The following is a 20502-nucleotide window of genomic DNA, read 5'->3' on the forward strand; positions in this document are numbered from 1 at the left end:
TGGTGCTGCTGATGTCTGTGGAAGGGTCTCGGGAACAGTTTCTAGGCTCCTAGGTGGGGGAACAGTCTCCTCCCTTGCTTGGGACTCTGGAACTACCTCATTCTGGTGAAAGTAAGGTCAGCCTAGGACCAGAAGCCTTTCTTGGAGAAAAGGTTGACATGCCAGTCCTTTGCGACAGGTAGTATTATTTCTGCCACTGTTATTTGTGTGTACTTATGCCACACGTTGATATTTGAAGATCCTTTTCAGCAGCACGATTTACAAGTAATGTTTGTTATATTTGTAGTTGGCAAAACAGTTCCCTGGACATCCCAAATTAGGTATGCATCAATCAGTTAAGGCACAGCCCTTATAAGTCCGTGTTTGTAACAATAATCCTGCCTCATCCATTCTGTCATTGAATCTAACACAGATATTTTCCTTAATAGCCTTTTCCTCTTACCACTTTATTATGAGAAATTTCAAACATACATAAAATTGAAAGAATAGTATAGTGGACACATGTATATACACTATGAGCTCTACTTGCCTGTGTGTGTGTGTTTGTGTGTGTGTGTATTCCCTGAATGAAGTGAAAGGAAATGGCAGATATGACACATCACCCCTAAATGCAGTTATATTTATTTCCTAAAATTAAGGAATTCTATGCAATCACAACATTATTATTACATATAAGATTAACACTTTCCTGATATCCTTTAATATCAAGTGCACGTTCAAAATTACTCTCTGAAACATAAAATTTTAGAATTGGAAGAGCCTTTAATGATATCATTTAGAATCCAAAGCTTCCTAACTCTCACACTAAAGATTCTGATTCAGTAGTTCTGCCGTTGAGTTCAGGAATTTGTACTTGTAACTTTAAAACAAAACAAAACTTTCCTATAACTAGGGTGACTGACTGTAAATCCTAGTTTTCCTGGGACAGAGATGGTTTAGTACAGCGATCCAGCATTGTAATTAAGAACACTCATAAGTTAGAACAATAAATCACATGGTGATTCTAACTGTAATTCATAGTTCTTCAAAATAACATATAGAACCCCAAGGTAGTTAAGAGATTCATTTGCACATAGTTTTGATTCTTACTCAAGAAACCAATTCTGAGAGAGATTTTTAACCTTGTGCATGCTGATCACATTTGTAAAATTACATGTTGATTTACACTGAATTTACTAACATATTTTGTTGCATTTCAATGAAATACTTTATTCTTTATTGGAAAAGAATTACTCAAAAATGAATACTTGTTGAGTAAATAAATAAATATGTTATCAAATAAATCTTTCTGTTTAGGAAATGTGCTTGTATGCACCTCTAAACATCAAAAAAGTTTCTGTCCATAAAAGTTCTTTTTTGTTACCTTATTTACATATCCTATTCTGAATACTTTGTACAGCTAAGATATTCTTTTATTTTTATTGACATCGATTTTATTTAGTGGTAAATAGCTGAAAAAAATTTTATTTAACAGGATGTATTGGTGTGACATGGTGTCCTTGTTGAAAGTAAATCTTATTTTTAAAAAATACTTTTAAAAACTAGGATTATTGAAGTACAATTTAGCAGACTTATTGAGGTACATGAAGCAGCACATACTTAAAGTATACAATTTGATGAATTTTGTCATATGTGTACACCTGTGAACCAGCACCATACCAAGATAATGAGCATATTTATCACTGCGGAAGTTTCTTTGTAGGTTCCTTGCAGATTCTTGGTAATCTGTCTTCTCCCTCTTTCACTTTTCCTGGGCTACCTCTGATCTGCTTTTTGTCACTGTAGATTAGTTTACATTTTCAGTAGTTTTATATAAGTGGAATACACTGTATACTCTCATTTGCTGGCTTAACTCAGTATAATTATTTTGAGATTCATTCATGTTGTTGCATGCATTGTTGTAGCTTTTTTTTAACTGATGAGTGTACTATTATATGTATATACCACAGTTTTTCTTATCCATGTGCCTGTTGATGGATATTTGAGTTTTTTGTTTTTGGGTTTGTGGCTAATATAAATAAAGCTTCTAAAAACATTTGTGTAAGAGTTTTTATGTGGATATGTTTTATTTATCTTGGGTGTCCTGTTTTATTTATCCTCTAAAGTGTCTCCCCCATTATTCATGCTCTTGGATAACTCTTTATCCTTTGAGTTTGGGTGGAGTCTGTGACTTGATTATAACTAGTAATCAAGAATAGTTGATAGAAAAATTGATGTACAAGATATGTGTACATTATTACATTAGACAGGATTGTTAAGTTCATCTGGCTAGGAATAATTATCTCTTTTAATGACTCAGAGGAAGGCAGTTAGTTACCCATGTTGTGAAGGACTATGTGGCAGGGAACTGAGGGTGGCATCTGACCAATAACCAGCAAGTAATTGTAGCCTTTAGTCTGATAATCCACAAGGAGCTGACTGGTGCTTAAAGCTACTTGAATCTGAATCCTTCTCTATTTGAACATCAAATAAGACCTTGTGAGTCTCTAAAGTAGAGGACCCATTAAGTTGTGCCTTGACTCCCTATTCATAGAAACTGTGGGATAATAAATATGTATTATATTATACCAATAAGTTGGTGATAATATTGTTATGCAGCCATGGGTACAAATAAAAATAAATGCCTAGTATTGATGGGTACATCATATAGTAGATGTGTGTTTAATTTTTTAAGAAACTGTTAATTTGATTTCCTAAATGGTTTTACCATTTTGTACATCTACTAGTAGAGTAGTAGTTGATCCACATACCTGTCAACACTTAGTGTGGTCAGTCTTTTTAATTTTAGCCACTCTAGCAGGAATATCTTCATATCTGATTGTAGTTTTGATATGCATTTCCTTAATGATTAATTTTGAACATATTTTTGTTCTTACTTGGATTCCATGTATTTCTTTGGTGAAATATCTCTTTAATTATTTTGCCTATTTTTTAACTGGGTTGTTTATCTTATTACTATTGAATTGTAAGAGTTTTGCCTACAGTCAAGGGCAAAGATTCCTTACATGCCTGAAAGTAGGTTATAAATTTCCTGTTGTGAAGATGGTATAAATATTCCCTTCTATGCGAGGAAGAGGAAAGCTAGCACTGAGTCTGCATAAACTATTCTAAACCCTTATATTTCATTAGTTCTTCCATATATTCTTAGTTACCTCTCCACAATGTACTGCCATTTGTTTATTATACTCCTGAGTGCAGCTGCTTCTTTGGGTTCTTCATGTATTTTTATGAAGTCCCCATTCCCATGAAGAGAATAATGGGCCCCAAATCCATCCTCTAACTCTCTTTTGTTTCCTGGCCACGATATGAGCAGTTTTGCCCCACTGTGTGTGTTATCTATGATCTGTGGCCTTTCCCAGGCCTAAAGCAATAGAACCAATGTGTCTTGGACTAAAACCTCAGAACAGTGAGGCAAAATAAACCTTTTCTCTTTATAAGTTATATTATTTGGTTATTATATTATTTATGGTTATTTATCACACTACCAGAAAGCTGACTAATATAAGAACCTAGCTACTAAATCTAAGAGAATAGAGGAAAAGTTTTTTTTTCTCCCCTACAGAATGCTCCAAGTTTCATTCCTTACTTTGACTTTGATATTGTAAGCATGTCTTTTTTTGAAATTGCAATTACCCAACTTTAGTTATATTCTTTTTTTCCATTTTGATATTTCTCTTTTTGCATGTTCTCTCACTTATTTTTTAATTTATATAACAGCAGAATGCATCATAATTCTTATTACATGTATAGAGCACAATTTTTCATATCTCTGGTTGTATACATAGTATATTCACACCACTTTGTGTCTTCATACATGTACTTTGGATAATAATGATCATCACATTTGGTGGCTCCACCTTGCTAGTTTTGAGAAACAAACCAATTTTTCAGTAAAATGTAGTGTGGAGATAAAGCAAGGGATTGATATAGTGTAATTCCAAACTGTCTCTATTTCTTTACTGTAATTATTAAATTCTTTCAGTGCTTTTAACATTAACCTTCCTGTGATTCCTCTGTGAACTAAAGTGCTGCTCAGTTCTCAATTGTCAATTGACAAGAACCTCTCTTACATAAGAATACTTGCAGTCCCTTTGCTATTCCACATTCCATCTCCTTTTGGTCTTAGAGACTACCAGACTTTTGCTATCTAACAGAATCTGTTTCAGATTCTAGAAACTCCTGGTTTCTCTTTTGGTCCCTTTTAAACCAAAGTTTTCATCCATTCTCTCCAGTTTTTACTTATTTCTCAGAATCTGTACCTGTCTTTTCTCTATCCTGATCTACTGCTTCCACCTCATCTCCACCCCCAGTTAAAGACTTAGTTTAAGACATCAGGGCTTTGCATTCTGGGTGAGTTACTAGTACCATTATTGCTTCATTGTGGTTTAGATTTACTCTCATGGATTGATCTGAGAATCAAACCTAAAAAAAAAAAAAACCTCTATAGAGAGTGCAGTATGCTTAGATTTTGAAGATTATTTTGACTATATCAATTGTTTTCCTAGAAAAACAAATCCTTAAATTACATTAGTCACCTGAGATCCCTTGCCACAGTAATCCATAAAAGAAAAAGAAAAAGAAAAAAGTTGTTTAATAATTAACTCCTTATTGAGTTAGGAGCAATTGGATTGTCATGACAGAATGAGGAAAATATTATCTACTTTGAACAAGCTTGTATTATACCTAGTTTCTAGATTAAGAAATAAAAGGAAAAAGCATATAATTTTAAATTGCAGCAGTTCATCTGCAATTTGGCCAGCTTGACATGCAAACTTCTAATTTCAAAATAAAGTTAATCTAAATTTTTGTTTCATTGTAATGATGGAATGCATATTAAATGCAGAGTTTTCACCAGGTTTTTTAAAAATTTTTTTTGTAGTTGTAGATGGACAGAATGCCTTTTTTTATTTGTTTTTTAATTTTTATGTGGTGCTGAGGATTGAAGCTAGTGCCTCACTCATGCTAAGCAAGTGCTCTACCATTGAGCTACAGCCCCAGCCCTACACGAGTTTTTATAATTAGTTCATTTATATAACTAATTTTAATTTGCCATGATTGCAGAAACTTAAAAAATATTTATGGTTGTATCCCCTGTGCCTGAATAGTGTTTAAAACTTAATTTAGTAGCATAGACCAATGTGGTGGCATATGTCTGTAGTCCTAGCTAAATAGGAGGCTGATGTGGGAGGATCACTTGAACCCTGGAGTTACATAGCAAGATCTCCATCTTAAAAAAAAAGAAAAAATTGAAAAGTTAATGGCACAGATAAAATTTGTTAAATGAATGAATGATTATAGAACAATAAATGAAACCTTGAATGCTAATTCTAATGGAGGAAACAGATAATAAACACAAAATATCAATGAATAATTAATGTAATTTCGAATAGCCACAAAGACAATAAATCATATTTAGGGGAAAGAGAAAGACCAGATAGAAGATTGGAATGGTTTTTATGGAGGAGAGATTTCAGACTTGCCTCCAGTTACAAAGTTAGTAAGTGGTCAGGCCATTCTAATCCGGGTTCATTCATTAATTTCTTCATTAAACATTCCCTGAGTGCCTGCTAGACACTGACCCAGAATCTTTAAAACCATAGTGAAATGGTCATTGCCTTCCGGAAACTTACAATTTAGATTCATGCTGTCCAACATAGCAACCAAGTTTTTCTAGTTGGAATTAACATTCGATTAACTGTAAAATATACACTGGATTTCAGAAATTTACTATGAAAAAGTAAAACAGTTGAATGATTTTACTTTTTTTTATATTTGAAATGATAATTTGGATTACTAGGTAAAATTTATTAGTAAAATTAATCTTTTTAAAATGACTTCTAAAAATTTTTAAATTATATATTTGGCTTGCATTATAGGTTAGGATTCAGTAGATATGGGTCCAAGATTCTCTACTTATAAAAATCTTCTGGGTGATGTGGATGCTGCTGGTTTGAGCTGCACATTTTGAGTAGTAAGGTTTTAGACTTGTTAGTCAAGAAAACACAAAAGTAATTCCAGTACTGGTGTGATAATTACTATGAGGGCAATCAGAGGATGCTTAGAGATTTTTTTGTTTTATTTTTCATTCTAAAAAGCAATCTATTTTTTATTGATGCCTTGTTGCACATTTTCTTTTCCTTTCATATTGATTTTTAAAAGATTATAATACTATATTTAACTATATAAACATGAATTTTTTTGATTCATGAGTTTATCTTTTACTTTTTGGCTAGAGATATATTCAGAAGAATAATTATTGTAAAGAAGATATTAAAGAAGTTTGTTAATTACCATAATGGGAAAATCACCAGAATAATTCACCAAAGTTAATTCTTCCTATTATAAATAACACTTTGTTAAAATTATAAGTCAAAACAGGAAATACTTTCCAGAAGTTGTATAATTAGACTACAGAAGTAACATCAGGCAAATGATGGTCTCTCTGTGGCCTTAGATTCTTCATTTTTGAAGGTAGAGGTAGGAATTAGGAACAGTAGAACTTCCCACAGGAAATGATTCTAAGGTAACACCTAAACATCTGTAGATGTCAGCTAGATAGCCAGATCTATGTGACTCTAACATCCCTGTTTTAATGTCTTATTTTGGTTCAAGTTTTTTTTTTAATTACTCCTTTTGGTGTTTATTTGTATTTAGTTTGCTATATTTTATCTGAGCAAGGGCTAATATAATTGAAAGAAAAATTATTTAAACTTATCAATTAGGTCTCTGTTTAAGAACATATCATGATATACCATCTATTATTTTATAATTTAGACTTTAAGCCTTAGTGTAAGTGTGCCCATCTGCCAAAAAATAAAGATGAGAGGTTTGAGATTTGTAGATATAAAAATATGATAAAATTTAAGTGTTTGAATATTTTCACTGCCAGATATGGTTTTCTAATAAAAACCAAAGGACTACCTCCTTAAAATTGACAAAGGAATAATATTTTTTAATCTCTTAAGAATTGTTAAAAAAATAAAGAAATAATACAATACACAAAGTTTTCATTGGGCTGGGGATATAGCTCACTTGGTAGAGTGCTTGTCTCATATGCAGAATGCCCTGGGTTCAGTCCCCAGCATCAAACACACACACACACACACACACACACACACACACACACACACTCAAGTGCTTCCTTAGCAAGATGCTTGGCATAGAAAGTTATGTAATTGTGTCTGTGTGTCTCTGTCTCTGTGTCTGGTAGGGTTCTCTAGAAGTTTGAGAAAAGATTAAGAGCAATACTTCATGAAAATTATTATGTGCATATTTCAACTTTGAGACAAGAATTCTAATTGCTTTGTTAATTTGTTTTAAAGCATACTTTGTTGAGATCTTATGAATGGTCACATATTCAGAAGTAGTATGGTTTCTGGACTACAAGTGCAGCGCTGTAGTTTTAATTCTAGTTCCACTATACTCTTTTAGTTTGGGCCAGTTATTTCAAAAAAGGATTTTAAAATAATTGCTTCAGAAGATATTTCTAGTCCGTGTCAATTTTGATGAGACAATAATAGGAATGCATCCAAGATCCAAACTAATCATTTAACATTGGATTTTAATTAACAAAGTTTGGTCTGCAAATATACATTCAATAGGAAGTATTCTTTTATGAAACAGTTTCCATTGTCACTGTGTTCATTTTTTTACCCAGTATAAAATGAGTTTATTTTGTATTAGTTTTTAAGAAAGAATGTTTTCAAGTTTTAAAATTAGATTATTTTTCAATTGATCTAGGAAGATATATTAGAAACATATCTGAATAAAAAACTGGTCTGGGCTGAAGTTGTGGCTCAGGAGTAGAGCATTCGCCTGCTGTGTACGAGGCCCTGGGTTCAATCCTCAGCACCATATAGAAATAAATAAATAAAATAAATGTATTGTGTCCAACAACAACTAAAAATAAATATTAAAAAACTAGTCTGTCCATTTCCATATTTACTGATGTTCCTAAAAAGTTTATATTTTTTTTACTTAGATTCTCTCCTTATCTAAATTTATTTACAAGAAGTGACAATAATACTGTCCATTACTCAAGAATAAGCCACAATATTATTTTTACTGTAGTTCAAAAGTAAGTTATGATTGATTTATTATAAATGATTAGAAAGGCTGTATGATTTTATGTTAGCTTTCTATTACGTGACAAAATACCAAGGTAATCAACTTATAAGTAGGAAAGATTTATGTTGATCCTGTTTTCAGTTCATGATTGGTTGGCTGTGTTGTTTTGGACACTGTGGTAAGACAGAACATGATGGTGGGGAGCACCTGTTGGAGCAAAGCTGCTCATTCATGGCAGCCAGGAAACAAAGAGAGATAGGGAAAGAAGCTGGGGTCCCAATATCCCCTTTGTTATGTTTAGGATATGAGGCATTCCCCCCAAATACCTGTGTGAATGCAGGAATGATTAGATGTAAAATGATTGGATTATGAGAGTTGTATCTAGTCAGGACATCCTTGTTTGAATGGACTAAATGGGTAGTAGCTGTAGGGAGTTAGTGTGTGGCTGCAGGAAGTGGGTCAATGGGGGCATGCCTTAAAAGGATTCATCTTGCCTGCAGCCTGTTCCCTTTTTCTCTCTGCTTCCTGGCTGCCACAAGTTAAGTAGTGCTTATGATGTTCCATCTCCCTTCAGGACCAGAGCAGTGGTGTCCGCTGATTGTGGACTGCACCTCTTAAACTGTAAAAAAAATATAAACCTTTTTCTTCTGAGTTCTTCTTTTATTTTTTTAAAATTATTTTTAGTTGTAGATGATCACAATACCTTTATTTATTTTATTTTTATATGGTGCTGAGGATCAAACCAAGTGCCTCACACTTTTGAGGAAGTGCTCTACCACTGAGCTACAACCACAGCCCCTGTGAGTTATTCTTGTCAGGTACTTTGACCATAACAATGAAAACTTGACTGACACACCCTTCAAGGGCATGCCTCCAATGACCCAACTTCCTTCCATTAGGCCCCACATTCTAATAGTGCCACATACTGGTAACAATGCCTTTAAGACATGATCTTTGGAGAACATTTGAGATCAAAACCATAACAATAAAAAAGAAGCTCTGAAAACAGAGTAACTTTCCATGATGTACCATTTACAGTAATAACTCAAGGGGATGCCCAGGGTCTTCCACCCTTGGGCTAAACTGATACTGTGCATCTGTATGTTAGCTTCTATTTCCTTTCCCGCTTCTTACATACACATATAGAATGATAGAATTCTGGAATAGCAACATATTGGATTTCTCTTAAGTTATGTTACTACCCCTACTGTGACAGGCATTTATTCTCCAAATTATGCTACCAACACTAGTATTTCAGGTTTGAGTGTGTTCTCCAAAAGGCTCAGGTGTTGGAACCTTCAAGAGGTGGATCTGGTGGGAGGTCATTAGGGGGAATGCCCTGGGAAGGGATTAACATGGTCTCTTAGAGTGAGTGAGTTGTTGAGAGAACTGGTTGTTAGAAAAGAGAGATCCTGAATCAGAATATTCTTGGCTTTTTGTCTTACCATGTGATTTTTTTTTTTTTACACATACTTCCACCATTGTGATGACATCTGCCATGAGCCTCCAAAATTGTAAGCTAAATAAACCTCATTTCAGGGCTGGGGGTGTAGCTCAGTGGTAGAGTTCTTGCCTAGCACACACAGTCCCTGCTTCTATCCCCAGCACCACAAAAATAAGACAAAAACTGAAATAAACCTTTATAAAATATCCATCCTTAGATATCGTGTTATAGGAAAAGAAAATTGTATAATACAAGCATGTTGGCTCAAACTTCCTCAACTGGAGTATCTTGGAATAGATGTATTACTAGCTGGGTTTAATCTTTGTGTTCTGAGGTACAAAATGTGCTAGATTAAGAATTAATAGAGCTAAATTTTAATTTGAGTTTTGCTGCTGATGAGCAGTGTGATCTTAAGCATATCATTTTACATTTCAGTCATCAGTTTATCTTATCTAGTTATTAAAAACCAATCTACTAGGCACTATTCAAGATGCCTTTTCCCTCAGGTTGGTAAATCTAGTGGTAGTGATGGTGGAGGTGGTGAGACAGACAATAAACACATAATAAATATTCAGGGTAATTTTTTTGATAATTTTGAGATCTAAGAACATTAATATGTTAGAGTGATGTGGTGGGGATGTTGTGCTATTTTAGATAGGGCATCTGGTTTTCTCTAGGTAGTAGTGAGAAACTGATGTGACTCGATTTTTGAGAAATCAGCTTCTACCTCAAGGCCTGTCCTAAGGAAGGGGGCATGACCCTTGTCCTGGGAAAAACCTACCCACCCTGCTGAGTTGTTTGTCTGCAAATAACAGGAGAGATATGTGGTGTAGGGTGTCCTTGACTCAGTTAGGCTAGGTGAAGACCCATAGCAACTCTCTAGCAACCACCAATCAGCATGAGACAGGGAAAATACCGGGGATGACTCCCCAGTAGTTTATGGTGGTTGATAACATGTTGGGAAACCAGATAGTTTAGTACACCCTTGTGGCCTAAACCAATCAGTTCAAAGGAATCCCCCTCTTGTACTAACCAATCACCCCTACCCAACTGGTTCCCACCAGTGAATGTACTAATCAATGTTAAGAGTTGTTGTTTGATTTTCCTGCGATATGGAATGATTTGCTGTGTGATGTTGTGAGCATAGAGTATCCCCCCAAAACCTATAAAATCTCACTGGACAAAGGACCAGGACTCACTCCCCGGGATGGCTGAGTAGGAACGGTTGTGAGTCCAGGCTCGAGTTTACAATAAAGACTCTTGTGTGATCGCATCAGATTGGGCTTCTGGAGGTCTATTGGGGTCCCACGAATCTGGCATTACAGTAGGAAATCTAAGGGGTTGCTAAGGGTGGATGCAGAAAAAAATGTTTTCTTCTTTTCCTATTATGTTTCTGAAAGGCTTATCCTGGAAATAAATGCAAGTACGTTTGCATTAGTGCTGCATCAATTTTATGCTGCTTGATTTGGAAATAATCCACATAGGAAGAAATTGCTAAACATTTCAGTGTCCTTTTGGAAGTAGCTGGTGGACATTAAAAAACAAAAACAAAAACAAAACTCCTAACTTAAAAATTGTAGCCTCAGATAGATCAGATGACTAAGGTGTGTGTGGGTCTCCAGGTTATCACTCTGTAATCAGACTTATCCACAGTTTGCAGAAAGAAAACCTCTTTCAGCTTGGCATGTACTTGCGCAGGGCCTCCAGAGTCCCAGTTCCTGTAAACTTAGTGTAGGACTGTGGTTGCACTTGTCAGTGACCGGAAGGGAACTTTGGCCCAGAGCCCAGAAGGAGGAGCTGAAGGCGGTGCCTGGAAGCAGCCACCTCAGCGCAGCTGCAGGATTTCCGCAGGGTGAGAGCCAGGGCTGTCCGGAAGAAAGGAGCATCTGTAACAGCCGGTTATCTCGTGATTGCCTTAGGAGATTTGCTTCTAAACTCCAAACTGCAGAAGAAAACAGGATCTAGCGAAATATGGCTACGGAGGGCCCTGCCAGGCGTCGAATCCAGGTGGCAGAACATCCCAGGTGGGGGAGAGGCAAAGCCACCTTTTTTTGGGATCTCCTAGGTTAGCTGGTTGCAGATGAGGTTCATGGCTTTTGGCTGCTTTTGTTGATGGGGAGCAGACAGAACTCTTGTAATTCTCAAAGGCCGGGCTTGCAAGAAAGAACATGCGTCAAATACGTTGCTACACCTTGGCTGCTACCAAGGATTGTTGTGTATTGCTTCATTTCTGCAGATTCTTCTTTTCCGTTTCTTGCTGAAGGTGTTACAGTCTTTCTATCCAGCTTCAGAAAAATGTCCGAATACATTCGAACTCCTCCATTTGCTTTGCCTGCCCATTGATAATTGCTTTTAGAAGTTGTCTTTCTAAATATTCATTGAAAGCAAACACAGAAGCCTCCTTGGTCTTTGCATCTTAAAAGGAAACCCTGGAATCTGAATTGTCATTTAGGGAATTTGTTGCCAATCCCCAGCTACAGAATAACTGGTAATTTGGTGATGGCTAGTGGAGGATATTTTAAATTACAGATGCTTTGTAGAAACACTTTGTTCTGGTTTATAGTGATAAAATCTCATTGAATAATGTCTTTTACTTGCTGTGCTGCATTAGCCTAAGAGCTTTTCTGGGGTTGACTTCTTTCACACTTTGCTGTTATTAACTATTTTGTTTTGTCTAACATCAAGTCTTTAAGCTCCTTCTATTTCCTTATTTATTACTATTATGGGTCAGTTGATGATATTTTCATTTTGTATTGGGCCTGACAAATTATACAAGTTGCCCTAAAAAAGATGTTCTTTCATGCTTAAGCCAGCAGTGTGTCTTCAATTACCAGAAAGAAACATAATTTTTAATCATAAAGACCAGCATAGTTTTGGATTACCTCTGAATGTCTTTGATTTTGAGTGTTTTAATGTTGCCCTGGTATATATGATTGAATTAGAACACATTGTTAAAGGCATGCTTCACCTAAGAGTAAGGAGGAATTTGTTACATGAAAATAAATCCAGGCCCTTGTAGCTTAATCTTTTTATTACATAAAATATATCCATTATGTATTTCAAATGTTTCCATTTTATATGATTTTGATCATAAAAATCAATTTCTATAGTTGGCCCTGCAGTGGCAAGAAGGTAACAAATACAGCTACATGCACTAAAAATGAAGAATTGTTTACCAAATTTCCTTAGTGTTCTTCCTTGTTTTGATAGTATTTATTCATGTAAAATGTATTTAATGTTAATATTTATTTTTCCTTGCTAGCCACAGAGGAGATCATAAAAGTAGTCAGAGAAGTTCTGCTATTGTTTTTCAGTTGTGTGTGCACTGTGTTGATGATCAACTTCAAGCAGTATTTTATTCTTAGGAATCTTTTGAAGCCACATATTCACTTTAGGAAGCATATGTTTTGTTAACTCTTGAGTGTGATGTATAAATCTAACTAACCAGTCACATGTTACAATTCACTGAGGGCCCCAGTGGGAGCCTGTCTCCTAGTGGAATTCCTTCTCTTTCCTCAAGATACCTCATCAACTTCATAGGACACAAGATACTCTGAGTAAAGGCATTAGTGAACCACATTATACAAATATAACCACATTATAAAATAATTTCTTTTTTATTCTTCTTAATAAAAATAATTTACAAATGGAAGCTCTAATATTTTGTTTTTACATCCCATCTATGCATCTCCCCTTTACTGTGAGACACCAAATTCCACTGTTTTAGCTTTCTTTGCATTCTTAGCAGTAATATCTTCTCTTTTCCTTTTCTTTGTGATTAAGTTTAAGTTGTTGGATTATTATTTTTGTAATAGCTTTGTTAATTTTTCACATACCATATAATTCACTCATTTAAAGTTTACAATTAAGTGGTTTTTAGTATTTTCGGAATTGTGCAATCATTACCACAATCAAATTTAGAAAACTTCTTGACTCAAAAAGAACCCAATATCCTATTCGGTATCACCCCAGACTTCCCATTCCCTCACCTCTCACTGCCCCACTAACCCTAAGCAACTATTAATGTATTTTCTGTCTCTATAGATTTGGTTATTCTGGGCTTTCAAATAAATGCAAGTCATAATCATGTTTGAGTTCTTTGGATTGGCTTTTAAAAAAATATAGCATGTATTAAAGTTTCATCCATTTTGTAAAATGTGTCATTATGTCATTCCTTTTTATGGTCAAATAATATTCTATTGTATGGATATACTGCATTTTGTTTATCCATTTATCAGTTGACAGATGTTTTGGTTGCTTCCATCTTTTGGCTCCTATGAATAGTGCTGCTGTATATGATGCCATATGACTACCTTATAAAAGTCTCATGTTCTGCCAACTCAACTGGATAATCCTAAACACACTCTTAATATGAAAGATTTGGAGTATTTAAAAGTATATTCAGTATGAATATACAACCACTGAAACTCCACATGATGTACAATCACAAGAATGGGATCCCAATTAGAATAAGTTATACTCCATGTATGTATAATATGTCAAAATACATTCTACTATTATGTATATCTAAAAAAAAATAAAAGCCAAAAAATATATTCAGTAAAGCCTGAAGAATCCCACAGTTCCTTTCTTTGTTATTGCTTCTGATTTCTACCCTGTTCTGCCAGTTCCTACTTCCCTTCTTAGAAATTATCCATTTGGTTTATAATATCATTGAATCCTTACAATATCATTTTTACTGTTTTTTAGCTGGGGTTATAGGCATAAGCCATTGCACTAGGAGAACCTTTTTGTGACTTATTCTCAGTTAAAATTTCAAGTTTTGTTGCATTGAGTTCAGTGTTGTTTATAGTATTTTCACCTTATGGAATTCAGTAACATTTTATTGTGGCCTAATATATGATCAATATTTGTGCTGTCCTACACAAATTTCTTGGTGTAATGTTTATATATGGTATATACATCCATAAAATGTGCTTTATTAATTTTGTTGCATTTTTCTCTTCAATTTTTTTGTGTCTTATTGTTGATGTATTTCTGTTCATATTTTCTTACATTGCCTGTAGTATATTTTTTGCTTTATAAAAATTATTATTACTGTTTGAATTGGGGGCATTATTTAATGCTCATACCTTTATTTTGAGTTGTGACTCTCAGCATTAAGAAGGATCCTTTTATGCACATTTAATGGTATTTGGTTTAAATTCTGCAATATCTGATGTCAGGACCACTCCCACTGTTTTCTTATTGTTTCTGTTTTCCTGGAATACTTCTACTTATTCCTTGATATTTAGCCTTTTTGAATCATTTTAAGTTTAAATATCTAAATTATTAGATATTAGTTGTGTTTCTTGTATACAGCACATAGTTCAGTTTTGTTTTAGGATCCAAATTGCAAATCTTTTTTTTAAAAGAAATACGTTAGGCCTAGTCACATATGTTGATGTAACTTCACCCAGTCCTTGAAGTTAACCATCTTGTAACAGAGACTATTGTGAAATAACTATAGTTATAGTTAAAACTATGGTGATATGTTTGATTTCAATTCTATCATATTATTTGATAATTATGTGTTATGATATGTTTTCTGTGTTGTGTTTTCTATTAGATTTTACTGTGCTCCTTTATTTTTGAAATTTATTTGGTATTTAAGAAAACTTTTGATTTTGTTCTACTGGTTACTTTTGTACTTATATCTTTTTTTAGTGCCCTTAAAAAATAGGGGACTCTTTTCTTGTTTTACTATCCATTTTGTCAGTTATTTCTCCTTGTCCTCCTTCTTCATCTTCCTGTTTTCTGTTGAAAAACACTAGCATTTAAAATCATTCTATCTAGAATCTGGGTGGACAACCTGAGGTATCTCATCCTCTATAATCTGGAAGAAAGTGAGTAGAGATCACCAAAGTTTATCAACAGCATCATCAAAATTACTGAATGCCCTAATAGTACTTACTGTTCTGACATAAGCTAAACAATTATCTATCATTTTTCATTTCTTCTAGTGGATTATTTATATGTTACAGAATAGAAATGAAACTGAACCTAGGAATCAGGAATAATAATTACCATTTATTAAATATGTATTTCATGCTAATGCTGGGCTAAACACTGATCCTATATTACTTTATTTAATCAACTTCATAGGGTGCATATCTTTGTCACATAAAGGTGAGGGAGGTTAATGAATTTCATTATGATAGTGAAGACATTTAAGCCCAGCTCTGCCTGACTGCACAGACCATAGTCTTTTTATAACTTTAAAAAAGTGATTTAGTTGTATCCTTGTATATGCCTGCACTGTAACTTAAAAAAAATTGCTTTTTCAGTTTTTAATTTATCTTTTAATTTTTACCTGTAGCCTGTTTAACAGTCTGTGAGCTTTTTGTACTTTCACCTCTTCCTCCTTATACCTTCCTTTTTTTTTTTTTTTCTGGTGTGGTGGTTTTATATTAATCTTCATTTTGCTGGCTCCCTTCATTTCTCTTTCATCCAAGTTATTTTTTTCAGTAGCACACTGTGGTCTTTCCTCATTTTTTTCCCTCTTCCTTTTTGTTCTACTTATAACTATTTTTTGTCTACTTAAAGTTTTTTAAAAAAATATTTTTAGTTGTACATGGACACAATACCTTTATTTATTTATTTATTTTTTAATGTGGCGCTGAGGTTTGAACCCAGTGCCTCTCACCTGCTAGGCAAGTGCTGTACCACTGAGCTACAACTCCAGCCCATAACTTAAAGTTTAACAGTCTCTGTCTTCTAGTCATACTAGAGGCATTTTTTTTTTGGGGTGTAGTTTTATTTGTTCTTGTTCTAATTGCTTTTGGTAAACTCAGAATTAGGCAGTCACCATTGTTCACACCTATATGATAGTCAAGTAAACGCTTCTTAAAATGCTAGAGATACTAGTTATTGTGTCCTGCTGAGATCTTTTGTCATCCTTGTCGGTTGAAGAAATGGACCAAAGTAATCATATTTGCAATTCAAACAAATAACCTTGTTTGTACCAAATTCCATACCCCCTTAGCCATAGATGATAGAACCAGGAGAGATGCTACATTTAAACTCTGCCAAACACATATCTTTTGGGAATTTGAGCTCAAGGACATAGAGATGTATAGGATAGACTGTATAAGACACTGGAGCTATTTATCTTACAGTATCAAGACCACAGTGTCATGGAAACTGAAGATGTGGAGGAGCTCACAGAGGCAGGCAAAATGCAGAGCTTTGAGAAAAGCAGAATGGTGATGGAATGTTTAGAGCGAAAAGAGAATGAGTTAGGAAGAGAGAAGGCCAAAGACATGAGTATAAACAGTTTCTGATAACTCTCCAGTTTCCAGGAGTCCAGGTTGAATAATTTCTGAAAATATTCAGCATATCTGTCATTATAATAAATTTCCTTTATTTACTGAACTTTTTTTTGTGTTTCTGTTTTTTGCAACTAATTAATCCCTAAGATCAATTAATTAATTACTCAACTTTCCTGAATATGGTAGGTTTAAATAATGTTTATAAATAATATATTTAGGTATATTATGATGTCAGACTACAAACAGTGGAACTATTCACAGAATTAACCTGAGATGCTTTGATGGTATCAGATTATTAAATCTATTATAAGAATTTTGGATCTGTAAGGGATCTAGGAGGAATATCTAGTTCAAATTCTCTAATTTTTGAGAACAGAGGCTAAGGAAAAATGATTTGCCAAACTTAATGTGGTGGTGGTAATCGAACCCAGTGCCTCACACATGCCAGGCAAGCGCTCTACCACTGAGCCACAACCTCAGCCCCTAGTGTAGTTTTCATATGACTTCCTGTACTGGATTGAATGGTATATCCTCCCAAATTTATGTCCATTAGAACCTTGGAATGTGACTATATTTGGATTTCTTAAGTGGGCTTAGCTATACTTTGCATCCTTTAGGAAATAACAATGCTGTTGCCCTGGGGTTTTTAAGGTAGTATGTTACCAGAAGAGTTTACTTTTTCTCTTTTCCTTTTGAAGAATTAGTGGTGGAAGTTACATGAAATGTGTGCATGGATGAGTTTGCCTCTTATGGGCATTTTAATTTTCTGAAAATTGAACCCAGGGCCTTGCCCATGCTAAGTATGAGCTTTATCACTGTGCTACACACCCCCAGTCTCTTACAGATTTCTGATATATGATATTTTGAAATATTCTACTCTTGTTTTCAGATTGCTGAAGCTAAAGGAGATTTTTAACTCTAAGTTTGGATCTATTCCCAAGTTTTATGTTCGAGCACCAGGACGAGTCAACATAATAGGTATTTTAAACATTCCTTTAAATTTTTTGTTCCTCCTTTAATAAGATACAAATTCTTTTAATGTAGTTCTTTCTTAATTTTGCCCCAAATAGAATATTTTACATGTATATCTATTAAGATACTCTTTTACACAATTCCTTACTTTCATCTTTCAACCAATTCATGTAATTAATGTTGCTTTTTCCCCATTCATTTTTAAAAATCTATATATTTGTTCAAACCCATTTGTTTTTATTGTTTTAATGGAAGATGAAAATTTTTTTCTATGCCATAGGTTATATCTTTAAAGTCTGGTGAGTAATTTGGATGACTGTACATTTTCTCATTAAGTTAGAGGGATGCTAAGAAATCCTATAACTTAATGCTTTTAAAAGTGTTGGCCCAGATTTTTCAGGTTTTCTAGGTGTATTTTTTTTTTATAATTCTTCTCTGAAATGCTTTTGAATTTTAGTACTTTAAATAGTAAATTATAGCCTTTTAACAATTTCATTTACTGTTTTTCTGTTCACCTCTATGTATATTTATAATAATAGATACAGTTTTAATTATATTGCATATAATTTTTATTCTTTTTATCATTTAATCTGTCATAAATATTTTCCTCTTTCTGTAGAGGTCATAATTATTTTAATGACTTCCTAATAGCTTACTAAGTTGATATTTTATACTTTTATTAACAATTTTCTTCCGTTGTACATGAATTTATTTCTAGTTTTCAGTATTATAGTCATTGGATAGAAAAGAAACAGATGAGAATGTCATTATTTCTTTTTTCTTTTTTAATTTCTGGTGAGATTTTTCAGGTGGAAAGAAGTATGTAGAAGAGAGGATGTACCCTCTTTCATGGAACTTAAGTTCATTTCCACAAAAGGAATTGTTTTTATTCTGATCAACAAAATTGTTATCACTTGAGTTTTTATCATAAGCCTTGTTGAGATGGATATTATTTATGGAACATTATTTTGAGAATATGTAGAACCTATTTTTTTGGTTCCTAAATTTATTCAAGATCAAGGTAGATTTCAGAAATATATATTGCTTACATATAGAGTTGTTTTCAACAGGTTTTACTTTATTATTTATCTATAATTTTATGAGATTCATTGTCAGGGTTATTGTAGAGATATTATGTAGGATATTTGTTGTGATTTCACTATTGTTTCTCTGAAGATACAAAGGAGAAATTTTGCATTGCTAAAGGTATGAATCATATATATCTGTGCCATATATTAAGTCTCCACTAACCACATTTGACTGTTTAAATTTAAATTAATTAAAGTAGTTAATTAGTAATTAAAGTAGTTAAGTAGTCACCTTTCAATGCTCAGTAGCCACATGTGTCTAGTGGTTTCTATATCAGATAGCATAGACATAGAACATTTTCATATTCATAAACATTCTATAAGACTATACTCGCATCCTAAAAGTTTGTTTTGACTGCCAGAAAGGTCAGGAAGAAAAGCTGCCTCTAGTCAATCTTGAGTTTGTCTCACTTATGTAGTCCTTGAGAGTGACCGGGTGGCTAGTTCCTCTCTAGGTCTAGAGCATAAGGAACAGTGGCTGCCAGATAACTTTTAAAACTTTGAAGACTATCTCATTTATATTTTTACTTATTTAGGACATAATTAATGTTCGAGGGGTTGAGTTGAATCTCTGTGTTTTGTCAATCCATCTTTGATTTTCCCATTTTCCTTTTCTCTATCTGGAATATCTTTATCCCATATCCAGGCTATGCCTAATTTTTGCCCATTCTTTTAAGATTCTGTTCAAATAACCCTGCCATAAAAGATGTCCTGAAAGTTACGCTGTCCACTCATTCTCATACATGGTATACCATAGTATTCATTGTTGTAGTAAGCCAGACCATTAGAGAGTTTCATATAATAAATGAACCTATAGTAGAATTTCTTTTCTACTATAGGTAGAAAACATCCTTTAATTAATTTCCTTTAACATCCTTCCATTTGAAGGATGTTAAAGGAAATTAGCCATATGGGAAACAACCTTGTGTGAATTTTTTTTTCTTTGACTCCTCAAAAAAACAAAAGAATTCATTTGGTCAGTTCAAGTTTATTTATAAGTAAAAAGGAAGAGAAAAGGTCTTACAAGAACAGGAACCAGGATCTGGGTATGTGGTTCAGTGGTAGAGCACTTACTTAATATACTGAGGCCCAATTTCAGTCCCTGGTACCACAATCAACATTATCATCATCATAAAATGAGAGCAGATGTAAGGGATAGTGCTCCCTGGTAGGTGGTGGAAACCTTTGTTATTGTTGCTCTCCATGTGGCTGGACTGTGCCATAACCCCTTGGGAGTTGTATGTCCTCTGAGTTTATTTATTGCTGTAGTTCAGGCCACAGGTCCTTTGCCACAGTGGGAGAATAGAACCTCTGGAATGGGTTTTTCTTGAGAAGTTTGCTAATTTGTAGCAGTTGGTCAGTGATTTCTTATTAAGTCTGTCTGTCACCACCATGTGGTAGCTGGAACTCAGCTTGGAATTCTATGGAAAAAAAGCAAAAGGAACCCAGTCTTTTGGTGGCTTTAAGATAATCATAAATGCCTGTTCTTGAGCCTAGTGGGCTTTTAGGTAAGATGTCCTGCCCACTGGGATGTATTGCTGAGCATTCAGCTTTGATAATGTTCTCAAAAATCTTGCACTCATGATTCCTCCTCCATTGGTCATGGAAAGCATTCCTTAGAAGCCAGTGGTTCCAGAGCTCAATTATCAATTGAGAGGTC

The 20502-nt window shown here is 34.1% G+C and overlaps 1 protein-coding gene across 4 annotated transcripts in view; it reads left to right on the top strand.

The window, feature by feature from the left end:
* The first annotated feature begins 117 nt into the window (after positions 1–117).
* The window catches only part of Galk2 (galactokinase 2), a 133640-nt gene continuing 113255 nt past the window's right edge, over positions 118–20502 (top strand). For 3 of the 4 annotated variants that reach the window (XM_026391667.2, XM_026391682.2, XM_026391690.2), the window contains exons 1-2: positions 11364–11535; positions 17672–17760. In XM_026391667.2, coding sequence (XP_026247452.1) covers positions 11483–11535; positions 17672–17760 — 142 coding nt within the window. In that variant the 5' untranslated portion in view covers positions 11364–11482. Of the gene's footprint in view, positions 179–11363; positions 11536–17671; positions 17761–20502 lie in introns of those variants that run through there. The other variant, XM_026391675.2, reaches the window with a different exon arrangement.

The sequence above is a fragment of the Urocitellus parryii genome, chromosome 6, assembly GCF_045843805.1.
Source record: "Urocitellus parryii isolate mUroPar1 chromosome 6, mUroPar1.hap1, whole genome shotgun sequence".
In the NCBI taxonomy this organism is placed as follows: domain Eukaryota; kingdom Metazoa; phylum Chordata; class Mammalia; order Rodentia; family Sciuridae; genus Urocitellus; species Urocitellus parryii.